The sequence below is a fragment of the Podarcis filfolensis genome (genome assembly GCF_964270895.1).
Source record: "Podarcis filfolensis genome assembly, chromosome: 7".
NCBI classification, from domain to species: domain Eukaryota; kingdom Metazoa; phylum Chordata; class Lepidosauria; order Squamata; family Lacertidae; genus Podarcis; species Podarcis filfolensis.
In genome coordinates, this window is record NC_139603.1 from 37,582,640 (window position 1) to 37,604,109 (window position 21,470).

General features: G+C 40.1%; 1 protein-coding gene and 1 long non-coding RNA gene across 3 annotated transcripts in view; one reads left to right on the forward strand and one right to left on the reverse strand.

Annotated features, from left to right (window-relative positions):
• ZNF407 (zinc finger protein 407) overlaps positions 1-21,470 on the reverse strand; it is a 328,959-nt gene that overhangs the window by 188,916 nt on the left and 118,573 nt on the right. For both annotated transcript variants that reach the window (XM_083623582.1, XM_083623581.1), the window contains exon 4: positions 11,653-11,727. In XM_083623582.1, coding sequence (XP_083479708.1) covers positions 11,653-11,727 — 75 coding nt within the window. The remainder of the gene's footprint in view (positions 1-11,652; positions 11,728-21,470) is intronic.
• The window catches only part of LOC310766960, a 175,152-nt gene continuing 154,153 nt past the window's right edge, over positions 472-21,470 (forward strand). Inside the window, exon 1 of the long non-coding RNA XR_014550551.1 lies at positions 472-567. This is a non-coding gene — a long non-coding RNA (uncharacterized lncRNA). The remainder of the gene's footprint in view (positions 568-21,470) is intronic.

Genomic DNA, 21,470 nt, shown 5'->3' on the forward strand with positions numbered 1-21,470 from the left:
GCTTTCCCTCCTCTGCAGTATAGGTTCCTCTGGGCTCACTGGGGTTATCTGAAGAGTTTCACTCTGCAGAAATCCCCCAGTAGTAGGATCTAAGAAAGATGAATGTTGGGGAGCTCACACTACGGAATTTCCTACACTCAAGAGTTCAGTTTGACACCACACATCTTAAGTTTCCGAGATCAGTTAAAAACGTTTCCTGTTTTTAAGGCATCTGTAACGCGCTGTGGGTTAAACCACAGAGCCTAGAACTTGCCGATCAGAAGGTTGATGGTTCGAATCCCCGCGACGGGGTGAGCTCCCATTGCTCGGTCCCTGCTCCTGCCAACCTAGCAGTTCAAAAGCACATCAAAGTGCAAGTAGATAAATAGGCACCACTCTGGTGGGAACGTAAATGGCGTTTCCGTGCACTGCTCTGGTTCGCCAGAAGCGGCTATGTCATGCTGGCCACATGTCCCGGAAGCTGTACGCCAGCTCCCTCAGCCAATAAAGCAAGATGAGCGCCGCAACCCCAGAGTCGGTCACGACTGGACCTAATGGTCAGGGGTCCCTTTACCCTTTACCTTTTAAGTGCTTGCCAGTTAGGATTGTTTTAAGGATTATTCTGTTTTGTGTTTCATGGTATTCACTTGTAATGGTTTTGAACCTTGCTAAATCTATCAGTCAGTCAATGACTGTCTGTGTGACATCCAAGGATTCTGTACCTCACATGCAAGTGATGGCAGCACACCACACAATATCTCTACTGAAACTTTAGCGTTGAAAGGAAATGCTGGATAACAACTTGAGGATAAAATGTCCAGAAACCATGCTTGTTATGCTCCATATTCTACCAAAAAAAAAAAAAAAAAAAAAGGCAATGATGTTTATGGTTTGTGAGCAGAAAATGCAAAGGGCCTGCAGCTCTTCTGCTCATGGTGTGCTTCTACCACAATCTGCAGTCTCAACATGCTGCACACCGTGACCACGCCTAAACAGTATTTCACAGGTACTAAAAGACCAGCTGATCTAAAGAAAGATGCAAAGGTTCTGCTTTACGTGTGTTTGAAAACATCACCATTTAATTTTCCCTCAATAGCCTGAAACTAAGTGTAAAACAAAACTCTACGTGCCTTTTCCTGTTCCTCCTGTCACTTTGAGGACATTACGGTTAGGGGAAATGAGCATGTAAATGAACTGACTTTTCTAACAATTATTCTACCACTGAGGTCCAGCACTGAGGGCCTTCTGGCGGTTCCCTCGCTATGAGAAGCCAAGTTACAGGGAACTAGGCAGAGGACCTTCTCGGTAGTGGCACCTGCCCTGTGGAACACCCCCCCACCAGATGTCAAAGAGAACAACAACTACCAGACTTTTAGAAGGCATCTGAAGGCAGCCTGTTTAGGGAAGCTTTTAATATTTGATGGATTACTGTATTTTAATATTTTGTTGGAAGCTGCCCAGAGTTTCTGGGGAAACCCAGCCAGATGGGCGGGGTATAAATTATAAATAATAAATTATTATTATTATTATTATTATTATTATTATTATTATTATTATTATTAACTTTCCTTCGTATTCTTGGAAACTTTTACAGGTAAATATCTTTATAATACTCATTTTAGAGGTACCTCAGAAGTTATATAGTAAAGTCAAATCGTTCCTGTTATTCTCTGATCTAATGCTTTAATATTTTGTTTGTGCTTAGCATTGCTAAATTCAAGGTGAAGCTTGACAGAAGAGTTATCCTTATCATATTATTAAAATTGTGCAGTACAGCTGGGAAGTGCAAGGGAAAAGGCACTGATAATTGCATGACAAGGTACAAAGCTATACACAGAGCATATTTTACCGGGAGCTAAACCTATAGCACACCTTGTTCAATCTCTGCAATACATGCTTTATTCTAGATTTCCGCAATCTGCTCTAAAGTCTACAAAGTACTCCTATACATTTCCTCAAAAATATATGGAAAATATTTCATCTCTAGACTGTCAAAAGATTATGGTGCTGTTTCTTTTACAACATACTCAATAAATGTGTTGTATTATATAAACACTGATCAAAGCAAAGAGTCATGAGAGCATTCATGACACCAAGCATTCTAAATCCATAAATGTCAAAAAGTACCTTGCTATAAATCCCTTTCCATAATGTACTATATACAGTAATACAAAGAAGGGTAGGGGAGAAAAGGAGGAGGCTGAAAAGGATCTAACATCTATGCAACAATCTCCCTTTCCAAAGGCATGTTCAAGGTGCACATAACAAGTGTCCAATCTCTTCCAAACGATACCCTGGACTAGAGCATCCTTCGACCAACCTGGTGCCTTCCAAATGTTGGACTACAACTCCCATTATCTTTCGCCAGCATAGCTTGATAATGATGGAAGTTATCGTCCAGCAACATCTGAAGGGTGTTGGCAAATGATACATTTATCATCACTGCTTGATGAGCTAGGATAACTGTTCTTATTCTGTTTCACAAACACACACACAAATCTAACAATACAATTTGTCGCATCGCCTTCAAGAACTGACATGGTGCCTTTCAGAACTAAACTGTAACTAAAAAAAGTGAGGTGTATACTTACAAATTTTATTATATATTCACGTGGCCAAAATCCAGAACAAAGTTCTTGCTTGACTAATAACCATTCACTAATGTAAGGAAGTCTTTTGAAGGAGCAGAAATATTCATTTACACTTTTTCTGCTCCTAATCCAACAAACTCAGGGTGTTGTCCATTGTTTAGCATTTTATTCCCACAACAATCCTTGAAGGATGGTTAGGGTGAGAGATAGTGACTGGTCCAAGGTAACTCAATGAGGTTCATAGCTGAGTACAGAGTTGAAGAGGGATGTCCCCAGGCCTGGTCTGGAATTCTAACTGCTGTGCATCACTGCCTCTAGAACTGGAGACTTACTCAATTCACTTATAAAAAAGAAAGAAAGAAAGAAAGAAAGAAAGAAAGAAAGAAAGAAAGAAACTAAAGATTTTAAACTAGGACTGCAACATTTAAGGCAATTAATCATTTATATTAATCAATTAAAGTAACACATTTTGATAAACTAAAAATATGCCTCTGATTAATGGGTTCAATTTGGGGGGGGAGTTTTAAATAAAAGTACCTATAATAACCGTATGAGTGCGTACAAGAGAAATACTTGTTCTAAGATTATTCTTTCTACATGCCTGTACCACCTTAAAACACAGAAAGTATACTTTTTTTGTTTAGAGGCATTTTTTTTTCTTATTTACAAATGTATGCATACATTTCACTGCATGAGTAAATTAATGAAAAAGTGCATTAATTCACCCGAGTACCCTAAATTAACAAATGATATGGAAGAGCAGGATGTTCAGAGGTTTTCCCACACGAAAATCATGATAAAATCTTTCAGATCTGCTGGATATGATTTGAAACCTAGAGGGCTAGCTAGTCATCTCATGTATATCCCATGGTGTGCACACTGTTTAATTTCCTGAGGGAAGCATTCGGTGGATAGACTGGCAGCTTTTCTTCCCCTTTTTATTATCATCCTATGAGATATCTACAACTACAATTTACCAGGAAGGGTAGTGACTGTTGTAGCTCACCTGTAATGGCATCTCTACCTCGGAGACTTTGGGCATGCTGCTGGCAAATGGCAACATATCAACCAATGTGCACAGGTTCTGTGTAAATAAATGTACTCTAAATGACATCACAGCATTTGGGCACACTGCGCACAGGAAATAGCCAAGTTTATCCCGCACAACAAGTTTGCAGGAATTAAGCATGTAATGATATTTATGTCCAAAGAACTGCTCTCCCATAATCTCACTATTACTGTTGCAGACAGCCAAGGCCTTATGTTTATCACCAGTGAATCTAAATGCACAAGGCTGACAAGGAGACTTTTCTAAAAGGGGAGAGGATATGATGAGTGTGGGGACAACAGCCAGTCCTAGAGTTCTCTTCCTAAGAAACATAACCACATAGAGACACTCTAAGGCAGACAAGCCATTCACACAAGGGTGTGGTCATGGCATCCTTTATAATGAAAATGGCAGTGGATATGTAAATAAAATAGCTGGTTTATGCCAAATTCCTTCTTCATGTGGTCCTATAGTGAAGTGCATGACGCAGAACTCTTCAGTAAGTCTTCTTTGTTCATTGAAATAAACACATGAACTAGTCAAGTCCATTAGCTCTGCTGCCCCTAATCACCATTCTTTTCACCCTTGTGAAGCTAGGAGCACCTTGTTGTCAGGGACTGGCTGGACACTGAGGAATGGTGGCTGGATTCTGATGGGTGAGCACTGGGAGAAGGTGGGTTGGAGACGGACTTGTAAGAATGGATCAGTGATCTGGGGCAGCCTGTAACAGCCAGGAGATGAAAGTCAGAGATAGGAGAAGATGTAGGATTGGAGAGTGAAGAATAGATTCAGCAGGAGGGGGAGATAGGTTAGGCTGGGGTAGAGTCAAGGACTCCACACCTCCTCCTCACCCTGTCCCCACCTCTCCTGCACCACTGCCTCCCAGGACCGGAAGAGAATTGAAGAGGGGGGGCAGAAACGCATTACACCTACAGACGCCTGCTTTTGCACAGCTCTGATTGTGGAGATACATAAACAGAGGTTGGGGAAAGGTCTCTTTGTTGAGGCAACTGCCTCATCGGGTACACACCCAAGAGTGGCTGAGAGACGTACGAATGAGGGACATGTCCTTTCCTAACTTGTAAGTGTACTTTTGACAATAATGAGTTAATTTCTCACTCTGAACATTCCTTGCCCTGACAGCACCATGACATTCTAGGACCTTGGAAAAGTAGCTTTTCTGAAATGCACAAGTTCGTCCTCCGTTTCATGGAGGGTGACAGCAATGGCAATGGGCAAGTGATTACACTTGTACCCAAAGGCCCCCTTCACATGTTTTCTTTCAGAGGAAGAACACCTGAAGAGGGTTTGCAAGTAAAAAAGTACACCCCGGTTATCTGTATGAATCTGCCATTATATTTGGTAGATGCAAAACTCCAGCAGAACTAGGAACAGAAGTTGCAAAAATAATCTCTTGCTCTCCATAGTAAATTCACATTATGTAACTACCTAAAAAATGCTCAGTGCTCATGCTCCTTTTTTGCTAACCATTGAGCACACCCTTCTACACAACAGCTCTTCAAGTAACTATTGCTCCAGTCAATGACATACACAAGTAGTTTCCAGGAATATTACTGACAGTGAGCTACCAAATGTCTAATGCCCTTGAACACAGAGGATAATGTGCCAGTTTTGAGATACATCCAAGCTGACAATAAATCAGTATCACAGTTGCAACAATCTGAAGCAAAATACCTTGGAGGACTTGTTTTCTCTGCGAAAAAAAGTTACATTTTTTATGACAAATCAAACTGGGTAGTGATCAACATGTTCTTCGAAGCATCATGTATTTGTTAAACTGCACAGGCAATGTTATTATTTTAATTACACCAATGCTGGAAATTTTGGTTTTGACCATTATGCAAGTAGAGACTATGGAATCTGTCCATCAGGGCAGGGTGACTTGGAATAAAGGAAGACATTATGAACCCCTGATCAACAGCATCACCAAGAGTCTCTGTGATTTTTCACCCCTGCAGTGATCTCTGAATAGACAGTTATCTGAAGCTTTGCTTCTGAATAAACACGAAGGACAGGAACTCTTCTTCACAATCCTGCATTCAGTTAGAATTGCCTGGCTTGTTTTTTGGCATGTTAAGTGCAAAGCTGCTAAGGAGATAGAACTGACTTCTGAGTCAAGCTTCTTTCTCCAGTGGACAAATAATACTCCATTTTATGAAGCAGGCAAACTTTTATTGGTCTCAGATGACCAAAATACGTGAAATTTACTCGCTTTGTTGTGTTGGAAACAATGGACTAGGAGTCCAAACATGCTCTCAATCTCCTCTCATCCTCTCTCAAAACCTCTTTTCTGAATATGCTCTGAAACCCAGGACTTTGTGCAAGCCAGTAACATGTTACTAGCTAAGTTAGATTACCTTTATTACTTTTGTTTTAAAGTCAGTGTGTGTTACTGTTGCTTTTTCTTTCCCCCTAACCATTAATCTTTAGAATGCTTTCCACATGTAAAATTGTACCAGATGCAGCCAGTGCAGTGGGGCAACACTGCAGAGCTTCTCTTCTGACACCAGTGCGGCTGCCGCTTATCTGGATGGTGTGGGGCAGGAGTGAAGTAAGAGCTGCACATGCACACCAGTGAAGCTCCTGACTGTGTGCTTACACAGCCCAGACCACACCATGCCCATGAGTCTGCCCTACCAGTCTTGGGAAGCCAACTCTACCACGCATCTCCATTGCAACTGACGACACTCCGGGAGTGTATGGTTGCTAAAGCTACTCCTTGGATGATAAGGTTATTTTATAAGGATTTGTTAAGTTCTCTGTTCACGGGGCTATGGGAACCTATATCCAAAATTTCTCCCTTTATTATTTCCCCCTGGAGCTGGGCCGAAGGGACTTGTGCTGGTTGTCTAGGAGTCACAGTCCTCTAGCAGTTGGAACACTCTAGAGTAGGGCATGAGGTTCATTCTATCTGGTGGCAACCTATTGTAATTCTTCCCTCCCCCTCTTTTTTTTGGGGGGTGCGGAGAATCTTATACAAACATGGGAGTCTGCCTGTAAGGAATTGTCTCCCCCAATCACATAAGGTAACACAAGTATGTCTGGGAAACAGGCATGCAAAATCTTGTACAAATCAAATTGCTAGTACATAGAACTGAGAGTACCGGTATGTTCTGAATAAGATGTTCTGGGTAAAATATTGTACTGTACATTGTGATTTGTTCCCCCACATATGACCCCTTTGTTTTAGATATCTGTATGCTTGATCATGCAAGCTGCTTTATGCAGGACATTAATTTGAGTGTTATGTGTCTGCGCATATATATATATATATATTTATATCCTTATGAACTTATTTCAATATTCTGTTTTTGATGATAGCCAGAACGACAACGTTTTTTGGTCCATCAAACTCTGCTGTACAATTACATGAATTTACTTTTAATAAATTACCATCTTTGCATATATCAGTCAAACCACAAAGGCTAAATACTTGCAAACAAAATGCATTATTAATTTAATTGTCACAGCCTATTTAGCTAACTTCCATTAGTATTTGCTATAATACACAATGTATAAAAGAACAGAATCAAATTCAAACCATAAAGAAGCAGCTGATTTAATGGGCCTAGATAATGGGTTTGGGGTTTTGTTTTTTGCAGAACTGTAGCCAAAAAAACTAGTGTTCTAACAGGGCAAGAAGAAATGGGAAGCTTTGCTCAAGATTACACAGGTATGGGAATGCTATACTATGAAGCTGGATAGATCAAACAACATTCCGCTATATAATGTACCAGACTTAAAATCCAGATTTTTTAAGTCTATGCATTTTCCTGTAAGGCAGTCTAGTACAATATCTTCTGAGTGCCTTCTTTGAAAAACACCTTCCCTCAACAAAGGCTGAGAAGAAGCTCTTAAGAAAATGTTTTCTCTGTGTATTTGTTGTGTGTGGGAAGGGGAGGACACAAAAAAACTGTTAGGTGGCTTCTGTATGTATTTTTTTGCGGGTAGGGGCTTGTGAAGCATGGAGTGTGTTTGTGTTTGGGGTGCTTGGGGATTTGGGGGCCCCAAGATACATTCCTTTCAAACTGGAGAGTGGGGGAAGCTCCATTTTAAAATGGAGGAATGAAGTGGGGAAAATATGTTTTGCATTGCACAGAGGTTTCCCTACCGGAGCAAACAAGTACTTGGGGAGAAAGGCTTTATTTATGGCTGCAGAGAAAAGGGGAGAGGGTGTTACGAAAAAGGAGCAATGCTGCAGCTGAGTGCTCCAGATGGCTGGAAAGCCAAACAGGATGTTGATGTTTTGGGACTTTACCGTGGGAACCAAGGGACAGTCTATTCTGTGCACTGAGCACCGGATGTTAGCTCAGAGTGTCACATGACCCTGTACTGGAAGTATATGGGAGGAGTTTTTCTCACTCTGCTGTTGATGTTAAGAGAGTGCAGACACGTTTTCTCTGTACTGCTGGAAAGACAGAAATAAAGGCATGTAAATACATTTCTGTCTGTCTCTTTCCCCTCCCTGGGAATGAGGGAGGAGGGATGGTGTGTTCTTCTCACGTTTGGGAAGGATCGCCGATAAGAGATCTCGCCTTGTCTTACCGGGAGTCGCTGACGGGGGAGATCAACAAGGAATCCAAGCCGGGCACCTGGAGAGTGGCCAATTCCTCTGACTAAGGCTTGAATTCCGACAGAGGGAAGATTGGGGGGGGGGGGGGTTATGTCTCCCTATTTGGAATTTTCAACATTTTTTTTTTACTGTCTCCAGGGCTGCTTTGTAACTTGTCCGGGTTGCTCTCTTCCCACTAGCTTTCAAAATAAAAAAAATTAAAAAAAAGTGGGGCCAAGTTCCATTTTATCAGGGTTTGCTTTAAAATACATTTTATCCTTTGAGGGTCGCAACACAATCCTAGCCTCTATTCAGAAGTAAGTCCAGCTGAAAGCGATGGCATCTTCTCCAAGATAAATAGGATTAGAACTGCAACCCTAGTTGTGAAGTCATGGTTCAGATCACTTCTCAGCCATGAATTTTAGCCACACCACTTTCTGCCTTAGCATTCTACTTCCACATTGCAGGGCTGTTGTGATGCTTACATTATTATGTATTAATATTTTTATTATTAGGTGAAACATTTTACACAAAATTAATAATGTATAAAAGAAATAATCATAAAAATGCCAGTCTCTTGCTTCTGTGTTTACATGTCTGGGTTTATGCGAAGGCCTTCAGTGTTTGTGTGAAAACACAGTGTGTGTGTGTGTGTGTGTGTGTGATACTGAAGTGTGTGAGGGTTTGTGGAGTGTGTGTGCACACAAAGGGTGTCTGAAAGAGATTGTGCTTGCACTGACCAGACCCTGTTCACCAGAGAACTGCTTGGCTGAATACGGAGCTGAATTTTAATCAGCCATATCCAAATCTCTTAAATGGGAGGCTTTTAAAAAATGCTTAGTCCAGTTCAACCTCTTGATTAAGTGTTTCTTCAAGCCAATCAAAAACTTCCAGAAAGGACAATTGGGAAAAAGGTGAGCATTTCAACAATCCACGTACTGCTCAACTCTAAGCCATCACCAGCAAGGGACTGCTAGTGGGAAATTAAATTGTGGCTGCAGGCCTGCCAGAACTATTCAGCTTTACAGAATATTAAGGGGAAATGCCACATTTTCCATGAAAAGAATTGCCAACAGGAAAAACTTCACTTCTATAAACATGTTTGGATCTGCTTTGTGTGTTCTTTTAAACAAATAAAAAATAAAAGCACATATCTGTCATATCCATCACTAGTTCAGGTAAGGTTTAAGTGCAAAATGTTGGTGTCCTGATCTTGTCTATTTGCTTCTAAGGCCACATGGGTTTAAAATTTGGATGAAGAACATCATCATCATCATGCTGTTTTACTGCAAGCTAGTACTTACTGATCTAGTCAAAACGCTTTGAAGTAGTATGGGAGACAGAGAGGAGAAACAGGATCACCCAGAAGGACTTCAGAAAAACAGAAAATAGCAGCCTAACTCCATACCGCTAGAGATTAAAACACTCCTTTATTTAATTTTTTTATCTGAGGTGACACCTCAAAATCATACCTCCTAGGCTCAGATAGTATATCTGAATACCTACAGTGTGATTCTTTATGGTACACATAGTCACAAGGGTGACATTAGTGACTTCTATATAGTATTTATGATAATTATACAGTAACTGCACCTCAGTAGAAATATATATTTCTAGAACACTGGAAATGAAATAAAACATGAGAAGAAAGTGCTGCAGAATCCAATTCTGCTTCCAGAACAGCCATCCTTTATAAAGCAAACTCCTCTAGCTCTAACAGGGTACACCTGTTGTTTCATGCAAGCAGTGAGTTCCCCCATCTCACGTTGTACTTAGCTCAAGATCTTTCTGATATAAAATTATAAATAGTGGCTAGGGAAAAGTTTTTCACCCTCTCGCATAATACTAGAACTCTCACTGGAATGGCGGAAGATTCAGCTGATATAAAAGGGACTAGAAGATAACTAATGACACACTGACTATTTTAAAAGTATCCAGAGATCAACTTGGAAATCAAAAAATAATCCACTCTGAGGAAACTGGGACAGTAAAGAACTGACTAATCCAGTGGCACTTTGAGGGTATCAATAACTTTATCTGTAATGTCAGCCTTATTAATCGTGTTTGCTTATGACTCCCCATCAAAAAGATAAAGCAAAGAGGGATCTTTTTTGTGATTCAACAGCTTGTTACAAGAAGAAGAAGAAAGACAAAAATGGCTAAATCTTTTAACTGAAAGAGATAAACAGCTTCTGATATTAGTATATCTCTCAATAAAAAGCAAACATCAAAATTCCCTGATAACAAATACTCAAGGCAGCCAACGTTAACTGTAATGATGAATTTAGCAGGGAGAAAGTCCCACAATGTTATTAGATTTGAAAACCCTAAATAAAAAAACCCAAAGGGTTCACATTTCACCCCACAAGTTTTCATAAACTTTGTTCATTGCCCATGGTTAGTTACAGAATTAGCTAGAAGTCGATGACCACTATGGTAGGGAGAATTTCAAGCAATTTTTTCCTTCCTTTCTCTGTGTAGCAAAGCCATCCTATAAACAACAACTGAGGTTAAAATGGTCAAAGACTTGTGCCTCTACCAATTAGTTGTTGGTGCAAAAGAAACCAAGTAAAGTGCCAATGTGGGAATACGGGGAAAACACCTGCTGAAAACTTCCCTGTTCTGCCAGGTCTATGCAGGCAGTTAAGAGTACACCCCCACAATGGTCTGCTGATGTGTTCATTTATTTGCTTTTAACTTGTTTTTACTGTCTGGTTTTATGTTTTTATATTGTTGGAAACATCTGCGATAGATTTTTTATGATACAGCGGTATATAAATATTTTTATAAAAAAATAAAAGGCTGAGCCTGATGGGAGAGGTATTCCAAGGGGGCAGCAGGTTGGCAAAGGTGGCTTAAGACCTTGAAATCTTAAATAGCAGCAAATGTTGATTGATTTGGCTATATCAAACTATTAAATGCGTAATTAATGCATAGATGAGTGGGGGGGTGTCAAACTATAAACTTTATTTAAAGAATTCTGGCAGTGTGAGGGGATTTGACTAGATGATCTATAAAAACCCATCCACCTTGTAATGAAAGTATTCAGTCCTATTAACAATGAATCATCTGTTAAACACCTATAACTTTTTGTGGTGTTGTCAAGTGGCTATGTTATACTGTTCATAACACAGGGATGGCAAGCATCTTAATAGTGTTCTGCCTTCTCATCTCAAGCCATGTTTTGCCATAGAGTAATAATATATCACACCTGGAGCGATGGGAGAGCAAGAGAGAGGCTTATCTTATTCTCTCTCTCTCTCACACACACACACTGGGCCATAGCAGCTATTTGGACAAGTGAGTAACAGGTCAAAATTATGTCTATGTACCATTACCACCTCTGCTTTTGCATGCACACAGAAACAAACAAGGATGCAGCTCTGTGTAACATTTCCAGAACAGCTTTTAACCTATAGCTTGATTTGTGCATCAACAGAGCCGTAAAATAGTTACTTTACCTTTCTTTCGGTGTGCCAACTCCGTGTTTTCCAAGTAAGTGAGTATTTAGGTGCTTCTTCATTACAAACGCCACCCTGAAAAACAAAATTAGTTTTTTGTTATCTTTCCGGCTTAGAGAACTTATTTTCCCTAAATATCATGCATTCACAATATTACATACTCTGGAAATTTTGCAGGGCTGCAGCCTAACAGCACAGTACAGGGGACGTACCAAAAGACCATGCAAAAATCACGAATACACAAACGTTGTTTTATTTCTTTATACAAAATAAATACACACACTGCCCAAGGATGAGATTTTTGTTTTCCCCTCAGGTTCTTACTATGTAAGAAATATTAAGAACATCGTTAGTGCTCTGTGTCAGCACTGCAACCACATGTGCTGAGTTCACCAAAGGATATATCAGAGTAGTATTAGTAACAATTTCATTTGTTTTGCTAGAAGCCATAACAAAGGTAAAGGCATTCAGAGTTGAGCCACAAATTTGGCTCTTACAGCCAATGCAAACAGAGGAGCACACAATGTAACATAATTTTCCTTAATCAAAAGCAAAAAAGCACACAAACTCACTTGATGTAACAAAAAAATTCCTGTGGCTAAATTCAGACATATATTTTTCACATGGATCTTCATATAGGAGATAGTGGTTAATGTAGTGAACACTGTATTCTATAACAGTTTTACAAAACACACTGAAAGGCTGTTACAAGAGTAATTTCTGATAGTGGCCAACCAGAAAGGTAGAGGGCATTAACATGGAGTCTTAATTCTTTAAAAGCAAATCCGCATGGAACCAAAGTAATTAACTTCAAATAGTTAGCTTTCTCCTGGTTCATCTTAATACATGGGTACAACCTAGACAATGGACCATTAACATATCAGTCAAATAAGCTTTCTCACACAAACAAAAACTGTATCCACAATTTACATGTTGACTGGATCGTAATCAACTCACTATCACATTCTCTAGCAAGTGTATGTTTTGCAATAACATGCTTTTGAGAATTGAAGGGTGAGCCATGAGCTATGCAAACCAGACGTGAAGAAGGCAGAACGAGCATTCCATCACAGAAATTTAAGAGCCGAACTTGTATTCTAGCCAGGATAGAAGGCCAAACCATTTATGCATGGGCATTGCAGCAGGAATGCTAACAAGTAGGACCAAAACTTTCTTCAGAAAGAAATTTTGAACATTCTCCAACTCATGGACTGATGATTGGCAGAGACCTTAAAGTTCTACAATATATAATATTGGGGGGCGGTAAGGGAGAACAACCTTAGGCAATAAAATGTCAAGGGCTGGAGCAACAACTTGTCTCCCTTTGTATAGAAAGAGCTTTAGGGTCGCTCATACAATATGACTTGCATTAATGAGAATAGCATCCTAGTGAATTAGGAATTAGCAGTGAAATGGACCCCTGAATAACAAAAAAGTTTGTCATATAGGGTTGTTTGAAATTGCCCAGTTAAATGTGAGAGATCTCTTACCCAAATACAACTACTTTAGTTTTAGTAAAATTAATGTGAAACTGTTCCTTCTCACAGAAGTTAGCCAGCAGGTCCACCTGCTTTTACAAACCACCCATTTTTAACATAATATAACCATAAAACCTGCACAAAGGAGGATACTGAACTTTCCATTTCCTAAGGACGTGGGGGCACACATCCAGTTTCTCCAAGCAATTTAGCCAGACTTAAAACATAAAAGCTTGAAAGCAGGGATCCCAAAACACACCCCTGTCTGACTCCCTTCATTGCTGAGATTGGATCTGTTAAAAGACCATTCCTTCCTACTCTTGTTTTTGACAATAGGATCTTGATACAGATACCAAGGGCATGCAGTTTGCCCCACACGTAGTTTCTGTCTCTCGAATCAAAAGCATGTGCGGCTGGGGCCGTCAGACGGTGCCGGGTTGACAAAAGCTGCTCTCAGCATAAGTATCATACCAAGCCATGATGGGAGGTCTTTGCACACTTTCACATCACTATCCAGCCTGCCCACCACTTAGTCAAGAAATGGAAGCTTCCTTGTTCAAGTAGGGGATGGATCACTGGATAAAGAATGCACAAAAGGCCCCCTTTTCTCCAAAGGTCTGGCACACCGAGTGGGGTGGGGTGCAGAATAGAGCTCTGTTACTCCTTCTGGGGAAGCTTACACCCATTGGCACACCCATCACACTGTGAAAAAGCACATTCTAAGTCCTTCTCGGGAAAGGGTTTTTGTTCTGTTCTGAATCCTACAGATATTTGGCAATGAGCTTGCTAGGAATAAAAAGGCAAGAAAGCACAGCCCATATTTACAGATAACTTGGAACCAAGACATATGCATTGTGGAAGGATAAGAATCCAAAGAGCAGAGGTGGATTGGGATGGTGGGTTGTGCTGCTTAGTTCTCCTATAACTGGCTAATTGTGGGCAGCTCTACACATTTTCTGCACTGATGCTTCCTGGAGCAAATACAGAAAGCTTAGCTGCCATGCACACAAACACCCATGAACACACCACTGAAACCTTGGCCTAACCCAGGCATAGACAAACTCGGCCCTCCAGATGTTTTAGGACTACAACTCCCATCATCCCTAGCTAACAGGACCAGTGGTCAGGAATGATGGGAATTGTAGTCCCAAAACATCTGGAGGGCCGAATTTGCCTGGCCTAACCAATATGTGCATCCGGACCCAACTGTGTCCATCTCAGGTGTTGCTGACTGCTAGCCAGAATTAAGAGAAAAATGAAGGATACTAGTGAACACAAAATAAACTCCTCCCATGTGGCTAATGATAGATGTGCCATTTCAATTTCAAAGAAATCTTCTTGGTTTAACTGTTGTTTTCTTTGAAATGTAAAACTGCAGTTGGAAGATTTTGCTTGGAAATGCTACCAGTGTTGGGGCCCAGGGGGATAGCAGAAAGAGACAATAATATGTAATATTTGATCACTCCTTGACTACAGGCATTGAACAGGAATTTGGCACTAATGGTGCCAGAATATTTAAAAACAAAAAGAACATAATACATAGCATTATGTTGTATGTTAAAAAACAATGGGCTTTCATTTAATTTTGCTAACAACTAACTGTAACATATAGGTGATTATTCAATATACTTTCACTGTTAATGCCTTTACATCAATTTAATTATGTCATGTGATCAAGAATATAGATATCAGAGAGGCTTCGAACTAAAATGGCATCTTTGATAACCAAAAAGAGAGAGAAAGAGAGAGAGAGAGAAATTACTGCTCTTACTTTCAGTGTGAAAAGGGCTTGCAAACATTTTTGTTAATTATGTATTACAGCTGTCCTTCATAAAGTTAATTACTAATAGCTGAAAGGCACTGGAAGCCTATTTGCATATGTACATGAAAGGCATGACATATGCAAAAATATGATTTTAATTAGCATTCCATGATATGACGGGCTACAAATCAAGCTGGCATATTATAAGATTTTTAACATTAAATGCTGAATTCATTTGGACATGCTTCCACTAATGGACAGTGCAAGAACTGTAAAATACTGTAGGATTATGGCATATATGAGCCACAAAAGCCAAGAAACAGTATATTTTCTGTTACATATATGGTAATGTCTCATCTCCACGTCTGATCTACTTTGGGCATATTCGCATTATTACAGAAAATCTCTATTTTGTGCAGCCTTCAGGGTGTAAGAATATAACTCTGTATGTTTAAAATGATAGCGACTTCATTATTTTTTATAAAAAGAAACACATTAAAATACAATTGATTCTTCCTTTTTCATATTTGAGTGATATATATATGGACAACACAGCATCTCAAATTCAGAATAATCTATTGCAGTATCATCATGGTGACTATGCAAGTGTCACAAAAATTATTGTATATACGGAAAATGATAGTACGGACATAAAATCCGCAGTCCTAATAAGAGTACAAGGCATTCCAAATTTAATGCCATTGCTTTTGGGCAGAAAGCAGAAACATCTCAATATACACATTTGAAATTAGCAATAGTCTTGTTTTTGTAAATCAGAAACCTCCCTTCTAGTTGATTATCAGAAAGAAAAATAAAATTAACGTACAAATATACAAGGAGTCCATCAACAAAAAGGCCAATAAGCCAGAGCTTATGTATGTACTTAACATTATGTCAAATGCAATACCTAATTAAAAATATCTAGAAAGATTCACTACTCCCTCCCTCCTGGAAAAAGCCAAGAGTTAAGCATAAACATGCCTTTACAGTTCAAGGCAGGAGAAATACGTTTATTTGAGGATGAAATATACATGTCGGAGGGGGATGTATCTATGCTACTTCAAGCTGACTTTGATACTGGAAGTTTTCCCTTCCCCTTCTCCTTGTGCCCTCCATCTTTCCCAACATCAGGGTCTTTTCCAGGAATTCTTCTCTTCTCATGAGGTGGCCAAAGTATTGGAGTCTCAGCTTCAGGGTCTGTCCTTCCAGTGAGCACATAACTGGCATGAATTTAAAAAATCAGAAGTACAGTGGTACCTCGGGTTAAGTATTTAATTCGTTCTGGAGGTCCGTTCTTAACCTGAAACTGTTCTTAACCTGAAGCACCACTTTAGCTAATGGGGCCTCCCGCTGCCACCGCGCCGCCGTAGCACAATTTCTGTTCTCATCCTGAAGCAAAGTTCTTAACCTGAAACACTATTTCTGGGTTAGTGGAGTCTGTAACCTGAAGCGTATGTAACCTGAGGTACCACTGTAGTATTGCACAGCACCAACAGAAAAGATGGCCAGGGTGGGATGCCCTGAACAGGCAGGATGATGGGGAGGAGGAAGAGGAACCCGGCGAGGAGCGTAGATGGGAGTGGGATACACTGGGGCAAACTGGAGATGGGGAAGGAAGTACTCAAGGATTTCAGAGGATGGTGAGGGGATGGGGGTCAATGCAAAGGATCAGAGGGGCCCCTGTCTCTACGAACACGGTGGCATAGAGAGCAGCAGGAGGGGTGCCCTAGGAGGCTGAGGCAGGTAAGGACTCAAAGCCCAACTCCCTAGCAGAACAGGTGGGGCTCGCTAGGTCTGGGAGGAGGAGTGTGATTCCTCAGCTGGAGTAGGCTTGGCAAAGGTGAGGGTCACATGCCTTATCAACCCCCGATGCTACAATCAGCATGGAAGGTATAAAAAGGAGGCAGAGCTGAGGTGCTGGGTCTGCTCAACTACCTATGTGGATGGACCTTGGCTTGGCTGCTCCATGGCCTCTACAGGACAGTGCTTTGGGTTTGCCTCTGGACTGGAGTTTCCTGGGCTTTGGACTTTGCATATGTGGTCTGACCCTGGACTGTGTTTCATGACTATTGAACTTGGAAGTGGACATACTGACTTGCCACCAGGTAGGTCAGGGGTTCAGGACATGGTGGTGTTTGTAGTGTAAAATCAGACAATCGCCAGATGAATGACCCAGTTTCATAAAGACAACCAAAAATGCCTTGTTTACATATATTATTTAACATCCAAGAGGTTTTCCTCCACCTCCTATGCCATCACCTTCAGCACAGTAAGTGCAGGTAGGTATATAAGAGACAATTGTACTAAATCTGTTCAGAAACATTAAAAAATAAAGTAGTTTTCCGTATAGCCATAAACCAGCAGCACATTCCTTAAATACCAAGAAATAAAACAAAATATCCATAGCCAGCTCCTACAAACTTAAACTCTACAAACAAAGGTTACCCAAGTAAACGATACTGGTCACATTCTATTTACAAAATCCATTGTTGAGTTAGAGAGACGTTTGGCCCTCTTTCTTTGGATTACGCAGCTGCTGGAGTAGAAGAAACAGATCAGGAAATCTCTCTATCTTTGTTTGGCTTTTTCTCTTTAAAACAAACACACCAAGAAAAATGACCTAGAAATCTGACCTGCTGACATAATCACTTTAAACAGGAAAAGTAATCAATGGTGTACCTCCATCATACCACTTATTAATATGTATATAAAAACAATCCCTCTCTAGACATTGCAAGTGGCATTTAGCTCTGTTCATCTACTTTCATTTTCTTACTCAGTACTCACACCTTGGGCCAGTAGGAACAGAGGAACCCCCTGGAGTGAATTTATCTGAAGGCTCCCTGAACAAAAAGAGGGGCCTGAGTCTGAATCCTAATCCTAATTTATCTTAAGAGCACTTAATGAACACATGGAAGTTTGCCATGAAGCTCATATGCTTAGCTGGCTGTCAACAGATGGAATCCGAATAGGTAATACAGACTAATATAGGAAATGTCTACCTTTCCATAACAAGTATAAATAAGATCAAGCATATGAAGCTAGTAGATTTGAAGAATGGCAGCCCAAATTTTAGTTGGGGGTGGGGTAGTGTGATATTTTAACATGTCTTCAACACAATTACAAATTATGTCCTTTTAATAAATTCTGCTGGATTTAATGATGCATCTATTTAAAAATGGGGAGCATGTTTGTAAATTGTCACTAGACTTCTCAGGTTCTGAAGCATATCAGCAGGTATGGTGTCCTTTTCCCCCTTCCTCCATTAAATAAAATCTTTAAGACTGAGAGAACAAACATCACATATGGAGGGAAAATTGAGCAGGTAAGATTCCTAAAAGCAGGCATTTCACTGGCCCACCATAACTTTCATCAGCAACTTTCATCCCACTGGCAACAAACAATATGAGTGTCTATAAAACACTAATACATTTGAAAAGGAACAGTGCTGACTTGCTTTTAGTAATAGAAACCAAGCTCTGTTAACCAGGAAATGTCCATACTGTATGAACAATTCTATGCAAATACTATGCAAGTAAAAAATTTACTGTATATTCCAAAACACTGAAGCTCAAAAGTATACACCTTGGTACCAGCTACTCCATGGAGAATTCTAAGTGATCAATCTGTATTACATATTTTGAACTGACTAGCAACAGAACTTGCTGATGAAACTTGTCTGACCTCTGAAATCATCCTCAAAACAAGGGCTAGTTAGCAACATTGGTTTACAAAACCACATTCTCCTTATAGTACTGCCAACATTGGAATTTAGTTTTAGAATAACTTGAATAAGTTAACCCTTAGCAAGACTATTTGTAAAGCTAGAAAAGGGATGTTTTTAATGGATTAAAATTTTCCTCTACTACTTCAAAACATTTTAGGGAGAGGTGTAGTTCTAATCCAGAATAGCAACTAAACCTATATCAATCCATTTAGCAAAAATACTTTTATCTTCTCATTCTTTGCACCCATGCACAAAAGCATAAAGCAAGCCTTTTAACTGATACACATTATGATACAGATTGATATGTGGAGTGGTGATGAGAATTCATATGAGTAGCTTTGACAAGGAATCCAAAAGTGATTACCAAACATAAATGAAGCCCATGATGTTTTAGAAGCAGCATAGGTTATCATTAAAAGCAAAATTATCTAGAAATAAGGACCACTGAGTTTAACAGCAATGATTTAACAATGGAAATACATCCACTGTATAGAATTTAACTCTCAGAACCAGAATTTGATGTTTTTTATAATAATAAAAAAACTGCATGCCTCCTCACGGAAAGAGCATTCCATAACTGTGTTATTTAATCAGCTTTGACTTCCCCCTGCTTTTAAATAAAGATAGTTGGTAGCAAGTTGAGGTTCACATGAAGATGTGAATGATATGGCAGAAGGCAACATTTTGGAATGTAGAAACATTGGAGGGAACCTTTCTGTACCTTCCATGCACTGTGTAGACTTATGTGGAGTATCTGTCAGTGCCCCAGACTCCCATTTCAGCAAAATGATGGACAACAGGTTTGTTGATGTGCTGTTCAATGACCTGCATCAATCTTCAGAATAATTTACTGTCTATATCGGACAGATCATTATGGATGAGTTGCTCACTATCAATCAATCAGCTCTGCTCTTCCTGCATATTCCTATATCTATCATTCAAAAAAGGGAGAACTGTCTCTCAAGATGCTTCCATTGCTGTGTCTGTGACATCAATATGTGCTGTTCAAGATGTAAGAGAATTATTAGACCTGCATGATCAAATGGAAAGGATGGTCCAGACTGCTTCTTTTTTCTATTCCGGCAGAAGATAATGTCCTGGTCTCTGGATAGTCGAACGTAAAAACTGAAGTAGTTTCAAATAATCCATTAAAATAAGGAAACGAACTCTGTGTGAACTCTTACAAGGCAAGTCTGATAGGGAAGTTTTCTGGAGGAAGCCTTTTCTATAGTGGGGTCAAGGCTTTGGAACTCACTGCACTGAGAAATCAGATGGACTCCTCCTGTTATACCACACTATACTATAACAATTAGAGCAGGGGTCGGCAAGGTTTATCTCACCTGGGCCAGTTCACTCCAGCGGACATCCTTCTGTGGGCTGGATCACACCCACGCCTGCAATTTCTGGCGTCTACACAGACGCAATTTCTGGCATCTGCGCATGAATGATTTCTGGTGCTGTGGAAGCAAGTCCCACACCGTGCTGGTTTAGAACGGCGCACGGGGACTCACAGAGCAGGCAGCTCGAGGGCCAGTTAAATGACCCCAGTGGGCTGCTTGTGCCCCATGGGCCTTAGGTTGCCGACCCCTGAATTAGAGGTTTCCGGTGCCAAGTGGCACCAACTGTTTGCGTGCCAATGTTCAGGGAGCTGAAGTACTAAGTTGCACTAGTATGCGATATAACTATGTAATTACGTTTCTAATTATCTGTTTTTACTGCCATCCAAACATCTGTACACCATCACCTTTAACAAGTGTTTGGTAATCTAACAGCTGCAAAAAGTACTTTAAAAATCCCTGTGCTTTTTGCATCTGTGCTATCACCTCTCAGCTCTCCACAATCTAGACTTTGTTTTTCATAAGTTGTGAAATGCAACCTTAGGCTTAGATTTTACAGAGAGCCTTGCTTCAAAAACAGATTAACATCAACTTCCAATAGTATGACAGTACCTGAGAGCATGGCTCTTCTTTGGCAATGCCAAATAAGGGTGTTTTAGCGCTTACAGAATGAATTGTGTTTACAGCCCACTAAACAGTGGCACTACAATTTTCATAGCCAAGATACATATAGCAAAACTTTCTACAATTACTCCATAGTATATCCGTTGTGATAAAATCAACCCCTATCCAATCTATCAGGCACCACCCTTTCTTTTCATTCTTGTCTTCTGTACCCTCTTAGCAGTAAGTGTCATCACTTAGACATCCGCAAAACCACTAAGAGGGGTTTGTTATAATTTCCAACATACAAAAATCACATTTCTAACTGGGAGCGCTTCTCACAATAGTACAACTAGAATAAGGAGTGAGAGGTCAGTACAAAGGCTTGTTTCCCAGCACCCGGGCTCAGTATCAAAAAGGCATGATTTGTGCATCTTCAACCACACACTTCATAAGCCATTAACTAGCCTGGGATGAGTATAGTTGGCTTACATTCTGAGTGTATCACACATGAAAACATGGGCTTTTTCATGTATGAGCTGTGATCTACAGTCCACAGTGAATGACAGAATTATTAAAAATATTGTTATTAATTACCCACACGCCATCCAGGGCAAGTAAAAACATTTTAAATGCATGGGGGAATCCTGTGTTTTCTAAAGAAATTCAGTAACCCTGGGATCCCAACTTTGCCTGGAAACTGATCAAATAAACTTCCCTACCTGCTTTGATCTGCCAGGATCAAGAGCCCTTATGCCTTGTTTTAATTCTTGCCAGGAGGCACATTCACATATCTCTTAATTTTGGACTACAAGTGAAGGTCCATGATCTTTATGGGATAGACAAGTGTTTTCGCAAGGGTATTTGTAGCATTGTTTTGCCACAATGGAAATTATTACAGTGGCAAAGCA